Source organism: Neoarius graeffei, chromosome 15, assembly GCF_027579695.1.
Source record: "Neoarius graeffei isolate fNeoGra1 chromosome 15, fNeoGra1.pri, whole genome shotgun sequence".
NCBI lineage: Eukaryota > Metazoa > Chordata > Actinopteri > Siluriformes > Ariidae > Neoarius > Neoarius graeffei.
The window spans coordinates 45,842,223-45,856,919 of record NC_083583.1 but is presented as its reverse complement, the minus strand read 5'-3'; the positions used below and the strand labels follow the sequence as shown (position 1 = coordinate 45,856,919).

At 40.5% G+C, this 14,697-nt stretch overlaps 1 protein-coding gene across 1 annotated transcript in view; it reads right to left on the bottom strand.

Moving 5' to 3' along the window:
• Positions 1–107: 107 nt before the first annotated feature.
• hdgfl2 (HDGF like 2) overlaps positions 108–14,697 on the bottom strand; it is a 28,483-nt gene continuing 13,893 nt past the window's right edge. The window contains exons 7-16 of the mRNA XM_060941476.1: positions 14,507–14,687; positions 14,265–14,346; positions 13,598–13,904; positions 13,392–13,516; positions 12,216–12,283; positions 12,042–12,112; positions 11,123–11,224; positions 10,363–10,516; positions 8,005–8,131; positions 108–979 (exon numbers count right to left, since the gene is read on the bottom strand). Coding sequence (XP_060797459.1) covers positions 883–979; positions 8,005–8,131; positions 10,363–10,516; positions 11,123–11,224; positions 12,042–12,112; positions 12,216–12,283; positions 13,392–13,516; positions 13,598–13,904; positions 14,265–14,346; positions 14,507–14,687 — 1,314 coding nt within the window. The 3' untranslated portion in view covers positions 108–882. The remainder of the gene's footprint in view (positions 980–8,004; positions 8,132–10,362; positions 10,517–11,122; positions 11,225–12,041; positions 12,113–12,215; positions 12,284–13,391; positions 13,517–13,597; positions 13,905–14,264; positions 14,347–14,506; positions 14,688–14,697) is intronic.

Sequence of the window (14,697 nt, the reverse complement as noted above, 5' to 3'; positions counted from 1 at the left end):
CAAATTTACTTGAATCACAAGTTTGCATTAACTAATTTTTTTTCCTATTCGTATTTTCTATCTCAAGTCATAAACACAAAAATACTGACATACATATTTTAAAAATATCAATTATTAGGGCCACCATGCTGACGTTTATTTCAGTTTTTCAATGATAAAAATGATCTGACCGATTTACATTTGCACTAAAAACATCTATATAGGCAAGACAAAGCAAATGTTCAACTTCTGCCAAAACGTGTTGAGGTGTCAGACACAGAATTAATAACGAACAGACTGGACAACTCTACAGAACTTTAAGCCCCTCATCACTATAACTGCAAATCATACTTCACATGTTGGTTAAAAGTCAGGTGCGCTACTGTATACCTGTACAGGTCCTTAACTCCTGCTGTATGGCTTAATTTACATATAGTTAATAGGGGAAACAAAGCCTTTTTCTTGGTTTTCTTTTTTTATATACAAAAGAAAAAAAAAAAAGGAGTCTGGTTAACAAAAGGTGGCCTACTAAGTACCGAACACATTGTTTTGTCACACATCAGGGCCTGGACGTTTGCTTTAAATATCAGTGTCTTTAAATAACGATGATTCAGTCACTGTTGACCAAACATCATTTCGCGCAGGACCACTGCCACACTGAACCCAAACAAAGCCCTTGTTGACCTTATTCATACTGGGAATACCTTTTGTATAAATTTATATACAAACGTCAGGGCAGGTGTTTATAAATGATGGACAAAACCGACACAAATGTAAGGAAAGAGTCAGTATGTGTACACGTGTAAGATCGATGCAGTCTCGTGTAAGGATAACATCTTCACAGAGCACACAAATCAATGACAAAAGTTCACAGTTCAGTTAAGAAAAGAGCAGTTTAGGTCTTCAACTTTGGAGGGGAGGCTCTGTGTCTGCCCTTGAAGTCTGATCCGTTTCCTCAGTTGTCTGCGACTGTTGCTCAGCAGGGCTGTCTCCTTCCAGCCTGAAAGAAGGCACAGCCAGTTTCATTCATTGATAAGGCAACAAAGATGCAACCACAAAAGCCCCAGGCATTTAGTGCCACTAGCTCATAGCATTAAAGGTATATAACCGCATGATTCTAGGAGGTCAGAGTTTGTTTTGCCTTAAATTTCTATAACAGCAGCTCTGATAATAGAGCCCTTACACATGATGCCATACATCACGGGATAATTTCACCTGGGGGACAGACAGACACACTCTTTCATGTAAGCAAGGCTTAAATATGGTTCATTGGTGGTTGTTCAAATAGATAAAAAGTAGTATTACCCTCTCCCTACCATCAAGAAAAAAAAAAATGGTAAGGAAGTAAATGCTGCAAGGACAGTGAAGAAATAAGTGATTAAAAAGAGAATACGACGAGAGGATCTAACCCTGAAAACTCTACAGAAGTTTACAAATACCCACGTTTATAGCGATAAATTTTATTTCAGGTAAGTACTTTTTTTTTCTAAAATACAAGTCATAAGTGAGTAAGGAAGAGTTTGTATAAGAATCTTGTTTTATTTCTGCTCGCATTTCAAGTTAGCTTATTCATGAAAGTGATCTTATTACAGGGGAAGTAACTTCCTTATTCGACACAAAAAACCCAGAATGAGCACCAAGCAAAACAACTCAGACATTAAAAAAAAATAGTTAACTAACTAACTAACTAAATAAATAAATAAATACCATCCACACACATCCTGAGATATCATGATATAAAGAGCAGAAGAGGTTAAGAAGATTAAAAGCAGAGAGCACTGGAGCTTTGCTTCTGTTATCAAAGGAACCCAGTCCTGTGCAAAATGTCACCAGGGAGCCAGAGTGTGGTAATGAATCTCCAGTTCGAGAGTGTTCTACTCACACAGACTGAACTTTACAACAGCTGCATGCATGTGAAATGGAAATAAAATCAACCAAGGCAGGAAAAAAAAACTAATTTGGATAAAACTGTTAGTCAATTGCACACTTATTAACCTGTGTGACTCAGTTGTGCCTTTTGAATAGAGAATAAATGAAGAGAGAACTGAACATTAACCATTTACTGAAATTATTACTGCAAGGGTAACTGTAGCTACTGTAGTCATATAGTAACTATAATTGGAATGTGCTGGTTCTGTTAGCGTTTGTAACTATTGTACCATCCACTATTAGGTAAAATTAAAATCTTACAATATTATAAGTCTAGCGCAAGATATCGTTATTTTACAAATAAAACACTTGAGATTGACACTAATTATTGTTAAAAAAAAAAAATCTATAAAATGAGAGTGCAAATAGCTCTGTAACTAGATGTCCTTGTGGTTGCTGAGACATGGAGGGCCAGGAATACCATCTAGCCCACAGTTCAGGTCAGAGTCCTTAGATGGAAAATGTTTGGCTTTTGCAGCACTCTGTTCCCAAAAGCTGAGGTCAGGAAAAATTATTTACACAAAAGAAGATTTTCTTGATTTTGTAGGTTTTTTTAAGCTGTCCAACATCCATGTAGCTAACGCTAGGCCACAAATCTACACCATTACTCCAGTCGTTTTGAGGAATTTTATACAAATCATGACCACTAATAAACTAATTTCCATGTACATCTATCCTTTGCTTCTTTCTGACTAAGGCCCTGTCCACATGGCAACGGATTCAGGTGAATCTGATAAAATTGTTTATCGTTTCGGCCTGGCGTCCACACGGCACCGGCGTTTTGGGTGCCCCAAAACGAAAACTTTTGAGAACAGGTTCCAGAGTGAAAAAAATCTGGCAACGGAGCCGTTGCGAAGTCATCTGGATGAGTAGAACGGATTTGTTTACAATGATGTCACAACCACATGACTGTCAGTGCTTCACGCCGGGTAGAAGTGTAACGAACTCGATGCCAGTTGTCAACAAATCCTATAACTTGGTTCATGAAACGCGCTTGCAAAATATTTTCACTGTGAATATTTATTGTGTAATGGTGCAGAGAGAGAGAGAGAGAGAGAGAGAGAGAGAGAGAGAGAGAGAATAGCCCTTAGGGCAGAGTCAATCCCGCCAGCAAAAATAGGGAGGAGAAAAAAAAAAAAAAAGGAGCGATCTCACCTCTTCAGATGTTTATTCTGGTCCATTAAAGAATTCTGGAGGATATCAGAATGTTGGCGTACCAGCTTCCATCTACCCCCGTTTATTCCTCTTTCCGCGTCTCCATTCAAAAAACGAGCACATGATTTAAAAGAGACTATATCCATAGGATAGGGAGTGAGAAAGTGTGTGCATGTAACAGTGACAGGGATAGTCATTGTGCGCATGCGCAGTTATGCGCATGCGCAGTTATGCGCATGCGCAGTTATGCGCATGCGCAGTTATGCGCATGCGCAGTTATGCGCATGCGTCTACTTCTATTGTTCTGGTGTCTCCGATGGGACCGTCTTACAGCGCACGTAGTGGTGTGGCATGTGTATTGCATCGTTTTCAGCAAGCGTTGCGTTGCCATATGAACCTGATATTTTACTGATCCGTTGCCCATGTGGACGCGATATTTTAAAAAAAAAAAAAAAACAACCTCATTGCTGTTGTCATGTGGATGTAGCCTAAGATTATGCAAGTAATCTGGTAGTAGAGCTTTTTTTTGCGCTGTAGTTTTCTTCGGACAACAGCGACACAGACATCGGCCATCTTTGCTCGGCTTCAGTTGGTGAACAGTACCGAAACAAAGTTTGCTTGTCGCCCAGGGCAAGAGTAGCGATGGTTGCTAACGTAAATGTGACGCCAGTACAAAGGGTCTATACAAATCACAGGCCTACATTGAAGATTAATGCACATATTATAATACAATACATTATCATTTCTCAAACCATTAATCCACAGCAATGAGCTACACAATATAAAGCTAAGAGGAAAAACATTAAATGTCTACGTATGGGTATGGCGAAGGTTTCTGTAAGAAGTTGTTGATATAACAATCTCATCTCATCATCTCTAGCCACTTTGTCCTTCTACAGGGTCGCAGGCAAGCTGGAGCCTATCCCAGCTGACTACGGGCGAAAGGCGGGGTACACCCTGGACAAGTCGCCAGGTCATCACAGGGCTGACACATAGACACAGACAGCGCTCGAAACTAACGGTGTCCCGATGTCCCGGGGACCATAAAAAATGTCATCGGGACACAAAATTATCATATCTGGGACAATCCCGGGACAATGGAAAAAAATAGATCTAGGAAAAAAGTTCTACATTAATATTATTTACAAAGCCGTAACACATACGTAGACATTCACCTAATTTGTCAATTTTAATTTTAAAACGTTAACAGCGAAAAATACATAGTAGCTACACTTTCGATGCACCTGCATCCGTAGGCTACAGAGCAGCGCATTCTGTTCTAGAATCTTCGGCCGGAGTCCGCATTATATGGACTTGGAATGGAATTGCTACCGCACACGCTGCGCCGACTCTTGCCAGAACAAAAATGCTGAAGTGGTTGAAGCGGACCGACCGCGGGGAAGAAACTGAAAGCCCAGACATAACGTCTCCGGGACCTTCAGGATCCAAAGTGTCATCGCCTGGTCTGCAGGCAACGCTATATAACGTGTCTAACACTGTTAGACACGTTATAAAATACAACAGGAATGATGTGGATGATATTGACGGAAGATACCGTTCAACAGAATAAGTGAGTTTTCTTGGTGTCTTTCTAGTTCAGAAAGTTTAGTCAGTCAGCAGCACAACTAGGCTCGGACCTGCCACTATGTTGATGTTGCTAACATTTGCACCCACGCTTCGGCAGCGAAAGTTCATAAAATGGATAACGGAAAGTTCATAAAAATGGATAACGGAAAGTTCATAAAAATGGATAACGGTAATGGTGAAAATTATAAGTTGGCCTTATAAGTACCAACAGATATTCAAGGTATAAGTAGATGAAATGAACATAAAAGGGGTCTTATTTTCAACTAAAGTGTACTGCAGATGTAGGGAGTTGAAACATTTTCTGAATGAGCTAGTTGGCCCCTTTAAATAAACGGGTATCTATTCATACAGTGAGATCGCCAAAGTTTAATAAACTGAAAATGCAATAACTGTAATTTTGAAGTAGATGATGTATAGGACATGTGTCGCTTGTGTCTTGTGACTTATTGTAAAAATGATATAAGGGGTTCAAAATCGCATAGTTGCAAATATAATAGTAACTTCATATGATGGGCGGCACGGTGGTGTAGTGGTTAGCGCTGTCGCCTCACAGCAAGAAGGTCCTGGGTTCGAGCCCCGGGGCCGGCGAGGGCCTTTCTGTGTGGAGTTTGCATGTTCTCCCCGTGTCCGCGTGGGTTTCCTCCGGGTGCTCCGGTTTCCCCCACAGTCCAAAGACATGCAGGTTAGGTTAACTGGTGACTCTAAATTGACCGTAGGTGTGAGTGTGAATGGTTGTCTGTGTCTATGTGTCAGCCCTGTGATGACCTGGCGACTTGTCCAGGGTGTACCCCGCCTTTCGCCCGTGGTCAGCTGGGATGGGCTCCAGCTTGCCTGCGACCCTGTAGGGCAGGATAAAGCAGCTAGAGATAATGAGATGAGATGAGACTTCATATGATAATATTAACCACTGGTTATTTCAGAGAGGAAAAAAATGGGGACACTATTGCTTCCATTCGGGACAATACAACACAGAATTCGGGACCACTGGGGGACACAAAGAAAAAAAGTTAATTTCGAGCCCTGGACACAGACAACCATTCACACTCACATTCACACCTACGGTCAATTTAGTCTCACCAGTTAACCTAACCTGCATGTCTTTGGACTGTGGGGGAAACCGGAGCACCCGGAGGAAACCCACGCGGACACGGGGAGAACATGCAAACTCCACACAGAAAGGCCCTCGCCAGCTACGGGGCTCGAACCCGGACCTTCTTGCTGTGAGGCGACAGCGCTAACCACTACACCACCGTGCCGCCCTGATATAACAATATTTTGCCCAAATTAACATTTAAATATATGATCAAATGTGCGCTACAGACATTAATAAATAGATAAAACATTGTCAACTGTCTAGATAACATTTAGAAAAAGCAGTCTCCAGTGTCCATGTGTTATAATAAATCAATAAGTTTTCCCACCATGGGAAACAGAGGACACCGCACTTGCACGTTTTATTAACTTAAAACGAGAAATAAATAAGTAAATAAATACGAAGTTGGAGAGGAACGCTGCAGACAGTCCAGAACATTATATGTAAAACTTTATAGTTAACTATATGAGTGATTCCACGCTTATGGGTACTGAAATGGGGACATGAACTTATTCACCTAAAACCATTTCTTTTTTTACCATCAGGTCACAAAACATGTAATCTTTAATGAATGATATGTTAAAAGATAACTTTAATTTTCTGAGATGTAATAAAAACATATTTATATGCCAAAGTCAAGCCTATGAGTTCCAAAATGATGTCTGTTACATTACTTCTGTTACGATTGTCCATCTCGCGTCTGTTACAAATTAATTACAATCTAGCTATATACCATGTTAATCTTATTGAAAGAATGTGTATGTTTATTCTACTACACATGTTTATTAATTATATTTGCTAAAACATCACCTTCCTATGTTTCAAAAAGTAATTCTACATTGTTAAAATTGAGAATATATATATGTCCACAACACTTCTGTTACGTTCTGACTTTGGCATATAAATATGTTTTTATTACATCTCAGAAAATTAAAGTTATCTTTTAACACATCATTCATTAAAGATTACATGTTTTGTGACCTGATGGTAAAAAAAGAAATGGTTTTAGGTGAATTTTTAAAAATAAGTTCATGTCCCCATTTCAGTACCCATAAGCGTGGAATCACTCATCTATATTACTAGAAACGATTGAAAAGCATTATGTTTCCTTCAATAGCAATCATTGGTAAATCTCTGTGTGTAAGACATGAATCATAACACCATAAATTACTTTCCAATAATAGCATGCCCTGGCCCGTTTTATTTTTTATTCATCAACACTTTCACTTCGATCAACAAAGAGTATTAAAATTATTTTTGGATTGTCATTCTTGTGTCAAATTCAACATGTAGTCTCACAGCTGGGCCTCAGAAGGAGCAGCATGTACCAAAAGCATGGTAAAGCTACACATGTACTATAATTATCAAATAAATAAATAAACAAACCAACAAAACACTAAAAAAGTACACCTGTACTAATGAAAAAACATGGTATCAGGACAGACAAAGCTGGGCCAGCTGTAATTACTTGTCAGTAATCATTCATAGTGGCACGACATTACTATGTTTGTCGAGAGCCATAGACCCTGAACAGATGAGAAAACTCCCCTTTCGGAACTGACGTCTCTAACCCAGGAAACAGTCTCTGCTATGATGAGCTGCCATCATGCTAAATAATTTACATAACTGCATGGGATTGGTCATAAGAGGATCTGCTACATCAGCCAAGCTGATTCTGCGTTGAGAAAACTAGCATCACTGAACTGCTGCCAGTCCCCCCCCCCAATACATTGCAGTCCTGCTACGGTATTATTTCAAGTTCTCAGCTCAGACAATCCCTGGTATAGAAAGTGGAATTTTGTGATTTCAGGGTATTTCTATCGATTTTACGCTTCACCGATGGATGCGAGTGGGAGGGGAAAAAAATAAAAGCACACTGCACAAGCTTGCATTTTATGAGACAGCTAATGTGAATTGAAACGCTTGTTAAAATGAAAGTGTAACTGCCACACACCTCAGAAATCAGGACTGGCCTTAAATTCAAGTGTTCAGATTTCAAGACGGGTGTTCACGAGATGCCCTTTGTGTGGACAGATACTTTGGACTGTTTGAGCTAATTACATTTGTTTTGGTAGCCAACAATAACAGATAATAAGCTATTGGTTCAAGTCACTAGTTGAAAATTAATGTTACACAGTGGAGTGCAAAAGTGCATATGTCCTTAGGACAAAATGAACCAAAAAAAAAAAAAAAAAGAAAGAAAACAAAACCTGTGTATATTTACAATTAAGTAAAACCTTTTTTAAAAAATAATTATTTACCTCTCATTGTTCTGTGATTGGTGATCACTTTGCTCCTCCTGCTCTGCAGACTTTGGATCCTTAGATTCACATTCAGAAACAACGTCCTTTTTCTCAGCTTCGGACTCTCCATTCACTGGTTTGGAATCTTGAGCAAATGAGAGAGAAATAAATCAGAGAGTAAATCCGAACGGAACCTGGTCAGTGGGAATAAGTTAAAAGCTCGTAGTTTGCTTCCATACAGGTTCTGAATTGTCTCGAATATTAAATATCACTTTCTACTTTGACAGAATGTAGTATTTCATAATCCAATAAAACAAAGGGCTTGATACTATTAAGATGAAGTGTCAGTGCGTTTACATGCACATCCAAATCGAGCTACTGTCGGTAATCGAGCTAAGGGTCCCAGCAGGGGTGCCAGAGAAATCCAATCCTACATGCACACAAGGAAATCGAGCTATTGTGTGAGGTACATTGTGCACCCGAGCCACAGGTGGCGCTACACGCCCCATCGTGTTGGTACACTTCTGGTTGTCATGAAGAAGAGGAGTGATTTCCACTTTACATTCACACCACATGTCATTGCCACCTGCTGGCTACAAACTGTCCTGCGCAGACCACTGTTTTGTCAGACAACTTGCACTACGTTCAGACTGCAACCCGAAACGACCCATATCCGATTTGTTGTGAAATCCGATTTTTTTTGTTAGGCCGTTCACATTACCAATTATATGAGACTTGTGTGCGATCTCCAATATGAACGGAAAACGACCCAAAAGTATCCCGCATGCGCAAATTGACACGTAATAAGCACATCTATGTAATACGTAAACCAAAAAAAAAAAAAAGCGCACTCATGTTTAATGATTTTTTTTTTAAATTATCTGGTTAGTGTTAGTGTGAGGTCTCGTGTGTGTTTTTGTTTCTGAACTGAAATGAAAACGTGTAGCCTGGTAACGAGGGTTGACTCCTAAATGTCTCTCTAATTTCTATATAAGTGCACTACATGTTACTAGGAAGTAATGGATTTTTAAACCCTATATAGTGCACTCGAGCTTCAGTAGGCAGTCATTTGGGATACGGCCGCTGTATTACCAAACTCTTAATTCAGGCTTAATAATTTGCACATATTTATTTCGTCATATTAATAAACTTTTTCTACATTTTTATAAATATTTATTTAGATTGTTTATAGCCAGCTGAATTCTGCAACTTCTCTCAGCACTGGCTCAAGGTGCAGAAACACCAGTGCAGTTTGCTATGGAGATGAGGCGAGACCTGGCGATGTGGTTTTTGTGGCGGTGGCTAATGAGACCGAAGGTGTCAAATTACTTGAAATTTCCAGAACAATTTTATAATCTTGTAATACAGGATGGTTTAAGTTATAAATCAGTTATAGAAACTGTTTTATTTAATCAGGCTAACAGATCAACATCCAGGTCCCTACCAAATCCACCATTAGCTTGATCAATTCTATAAAAGTCTATTTAAATTCTGAAAACTGTACAAATGTTGTTGTTTTCCACCAAAGAGGCGGGATTAGCCAACGCAGAATAGTGACGTTTGTCTCTTGTTGATGACGTGTAGGTCGCATGAATGCGACCTGTCTGGTCAGACTGCAGTCGCATGTGAAAATATCGGATATGCATCGGATTTAGGACCACATATCCAAGCGGCCTGGGTCGCATGTGAAAAAATCGGATCTGCGTCGTTCAGATTGTCAATAACAAATCGGATACAGGTCGCATATGGGCAAAAAAAAAAAAATCAGATATGGGTCGTTTCAGGGTGCAGTCTGAATGTAGTCTTATTTTGCACAATTGTATATTTTTCTAAAGTCCATTTTTTGCTTACAATTTAACTTATATGTCTTAATAAACACACAAAGTTCAATTGTTTTTGTTTTTTTGTCTCCTTGTTCCTCCTGACCTCTTCTGCTGCTCGCTACTACTACTGTTGTCATGCCGACCGAGGCTGTTGTGTTTCTCGCTTGTGGTCTCGTCACTCGTCACTTCCGGAAGGGAAGTAAGTAGCTCGACAGGGTTACATGCACCAAGTAGCTCGGCTACAATCACATAATCTAGGTCGCGTAGCTCGATTAAGAGAAATCCGGTTCGTTTTGATTTCAGCCGAGCTAAGGTGTATCCATGGCATTTAGAACTCGATTTCAGTCGAGCTAAGGCAGAAATTCGATTTTCTCTATGTGCATGTAAACGCACTCAGTGTTTGAATTTTAGCAAGCTACGAAGCCATGGCGTCGCACTGAGGGACTAGCAGTTTTAAGTCAGTCAGAGACTATACAGAGAACCAGACAAATGGAAAACTGAGGGGAGGAAAACAAGAAAATGTGTTCACAGTCAATCACCATGGAAAAATTACCTGTGCTCAGTGGCTCAGTTTTATTTTCCCCCTCATCCTTCTCCTGAGGTTTTGGTTTATTTGTCTCCAGCTTCCCAACAAACTGGAGTTTTAATTTGTTGTAGACCTCCGTAGCCTTTTCCATTACTGCACTGCTCGCCTTGTACCGGCGAATCTGTTGAACAGAGACGGAGAGGAGTTTGCACTGGACTTTTCAAACATCGTAGCATACAACAGACTATTTATCTTCCAGTTAAATTACAATTTGTATCAGTAACACATTCTGTTTAAAAAAAAAAAAAAGTTGATAGATCTGCTTAAAAGTTTTCAAAAGAAAAAAAAAAAAAGTTGTGGATTAGGTGTATGTTTATTGTGCCACAGGTTCCACTTTATGAGCTGAACTGAAAATTAATAATAAAAGGAAATAAATAAATCCTCATCAGAACCTGATCAACATAACCATCATGATGGTAAATGATGTGTTTTGGACTCTTCAGGTTTTATACCCTTTCTGCTCAAATATTTAATATTTTTGGCTGATTATTTTTCCTCCCACTCTCCAATAAAGAGTAGAATGAGATATTAACATTGTTTTGTATTTTATCATTTTATCCATCCTGTCAGACTGCTTTGCATTTACCATTTGATGCTTTCCACATGTTCCCTGAATATCTTTTTACTGTTCACTTGTTATAATGCTCTACTTTACGGTCTGGTGCTCAAACGAGACTCCAGCTTGCATGTGAACATGGAGTTAAATACGTGAATACGGAAGGCAGACCTTTTTCAGTGTCGTGATGACGTCAGAGTTCTTTTGTAGGATTTGACTGGTGACTGGTACAGCACTCAGCTCCTCCAAGGCCTGTAAACATTTTTCAATGTCCTGAAATAAGGGAAAAAGTTTAAAAATAAAAAATTAATTACTGATAACACCACACTGCAGATCTCATTCCCAACTCTCAGGAGCACAACAGAAAACAGGCCCATAGGTTATTTTGCTTTATACCACAGCACTGTCGAACTCTGGTTCAATACGAGGTGTTCATTAAATGTCTAACACAGAAGCTCTGATAATAGCTCAAGACTGCAAGGTTAATCACAAATTTATATTAATGCATTCTTGATAATGCAACATTTCTATATTAACAACTTACAACTTGTCCTTACAAAAAGTTGGAAGGACATGTTCATTTTGCTCTTTTTTATGGAAGAAGTCTTAGTGTCAGTTACAGCTGTAACTTAGTTTTCCTCCACAAGAATGTCCTCAATAAGAAGGACTTAACACTTTGTGCTTTTTCTGTAACCCGACAAGCTGCATTTTTTTAAAATTTAATGTGGCGCAACATTAAAATGTAACTACAAGTGGATAAAACATGACAGTCCTTTGGTTCATTAAACAAAAAGTTAATACTACATTAATAACAGGAACTGACAAAGCCAAGTGGAAGAATGGATAGAATGCGTTCAGTGTGCAGTGCATGCAAACACTGAAATTCAACCAAAATGGAGAGAGAGAGAGAGAGAGAGAGAGAGAGAGACACGCACACACAAGAAAAAAAATAATGAATCAATCAGTCAGTCAGTCTTTTTTTTCAATTAGCATTTCACTCCCAAAATCAGCTGAAACACCATCCAGTCATTCAAACTCAATTAGTTCAAATTGTAACAGATTATTAACAACTAAGGTAGCACAAACTTACAGGGTTGTCCACTTTCAGTGCAAACTTAATATCCGTGTGCAGCTTTTGGAGTTTCTCTTCTGGAGATGGCTCTGAAGGGATGCAACACATTAAAATGAAAGTATGAGGAAAAAGGACTATACAAGTCCATTAACAACTGATGAGCAGATGGTGTGCAGATGTGCCATTCATCACCTTTTTTCTTCTCTACTCGCTTCTCAGGTGGACGCTCAGATCGTCGTTTTGGCTTCTCAGGCTTAGACCTTATCAGGACAGAATAGAATAGAATGCCTTTATTGTCACTGCACAAATGTACAACAAAATTTAGTTCATCACAGGAGAGCAAAGCCGCTGCATACATGCGCGCCGCCACTCTTGGGCACTTCAGCCTAGCCTGGGCCCGCCCATCCTAAGCGTGACGCAACACGAGGGCCTGTTGCGAGCTTAGTCTGGCCAGGCAAGCTATCTACAGCTCTTCCAAGCTCCCAAAAAATCGGGAGCCAATCAACTTTGAGCATCTCCAACGGCCCTGAGTAGAGGCGTGTTCAAGGCAGTGACGTAGTAGAACTGCGACCGGAAGCCATAGATTGTTTACAGAATCTATGCCGGAAGCGCTTCATTCACTAGAAACATTACGAACATGGAGCAAGTTCTCATTGAAAACGGAGCAAAGAGCAGCCCTGGAGGTATTTATTGAAAGGAAGGCCGTTTTCGCCTTGCTCCCGACCGGCTTCAGTAACAGTTTAATCTACCAGTTAGCCCCGTCGCGTCACATACGTCAGAGGAAAGAGTGATGTGATTGGTTTAAGCTTCGTCACAGCCTTTTCTGGCTTCGACCAGTAGCAAACTGAGGCATTTCAGGGAGGCGGGTCAACCACGGGCTCTGGGAAACGGTTTGGCTTAATATCTTTGCCAGACCAAATGCTCGCAGAGCTTTGAAGTCGCGTTAGCCAGACTAATTTCAGCCCAAGGCCGTCCTATGTTAACCTAACTGCATGTCTTTGGACTGTGGGGGAAACCAGAGCACCCAGAGGAAACCCACGCAGACACGGGGAGAACATGCAAACTCCACACAGAAAGGCCCCCGTCGGCCACTGGGTTCGAACCCAGAAGCTTCTTGCTGTGAGGCGACAGTGTTAACCACTACACCACCGTGCCGCCCATGAACAGTTCCAATCAGAAAGAATCAACTCAACACTAAAATTCAGTTCAGTATGAAAACGAGACAAAAAAGGTGACAGATACCTGCCATAGGCATGCATGGGCAAGAAACCAGGGAGGAACAAATTTGGCCATGCTCTCAGGATGGGAAGGATGACATGTATTGGGGATAATCCCCTCCCAAAAAAAGAGGCAAATATCTGTGTTTACCTCGCTCTGTGTTTATCCTCAGATCGCTGCACCTTCTTCTCCTTCCTCTCCCTTTTCTCTTTTAGCCCCTTCTCCTTCTTTTGTCTGCCTTTCTGGCCATCTTGACGTTTAGCTGACTTTTTCACCTGAGAATGAAAATCAAGTAAGTGACATTTCCGTAATATCCCACCAGCTGAAAATAAAATGTGTTTTAAGCGTAATCTTGCCTCAGCGGGTGACTGTGAATCAGAATCTGAAGGCGCAGGGATAGGAGGCGGCGGCGGTTTCTTGGACTTCTTGAGAGGATGGTCGTCTACACCTTCATCTGAGCTGCTGCTGCTGCTGCTACTGCTGTCGTCGCCTTTCCGTCCTTTGCTCTCTTTTTCCTTCTTCCTTTTCTCCTCCTCTTCCTTCTCTCTCTCCCTCAGCCGACGTAGCTCCTCCGCCTCTTCCTTCTTCCTCCGCTCCTCCAGCTCCCGCCGCCGCTGCTCGTCTCGTTTCTTCCAATCACTGATTTGGTCCGACCCGCTGTCACTGCAAAAAGCAAACAAACAAACTCAACCAACCAGTCTCAGTTTTACGTGCGTTTTAACATACATCATAATGGCTAAACACAGCTGTAATATTTTAGCCCGAATTGACACTCCAATAACTAGATGCTATGACATTTGGTTACCTGGGTGTGTATTGAACATAATTAATAAGCAAACATTTCCTTCTACTAATACAAGCTACATAAATAACACTCTTGCAGATTACCGATATAAACAGTTTGCATGTTTGGTGACTAGAAACCATGAGAGTTTACACTCAAATCATACATGCAAGTTTATCTATTCTATGAGACAACAATAATAATTTTAAACAGTTTCAGTGTGAAAAATCCTTGCCCACCTGTCACTGTCTGAAGAAGAGGAAGGAGGTCTTTCTGGTGCTGGTTTAGGCTTCCTTGCACGTGGCTTCTGTGGTGGTTTTTCTGAAAACACATATAGGCATTTACTAGTTAATAAGGTATTGTACATCTTCAGCTTCTTTTAAAAAAGGAGAAGCTTTAGTTGCTTCTACTGCCAGCAAGAATATAACTGAGGCACTAAACCAATTATGCTAAATTGACCAATAACAGGTGCTGGTTTCACCTCTCTTGCGTGCCTGTGAAGCTTTCCTAGGTGGAGGATCCGATTCAGACTCTGACTTGGATCCAGACTGAGATTCGGATCCCGAGATGGCCGGCCGTGGCTTCACATCCTCAGAATCACTCCTGTCCCGCTTATGGTCCGACTGAGATCCTGAGTCTGAATCGGAATCTGAGGATGCTTTCTAAAAAGAC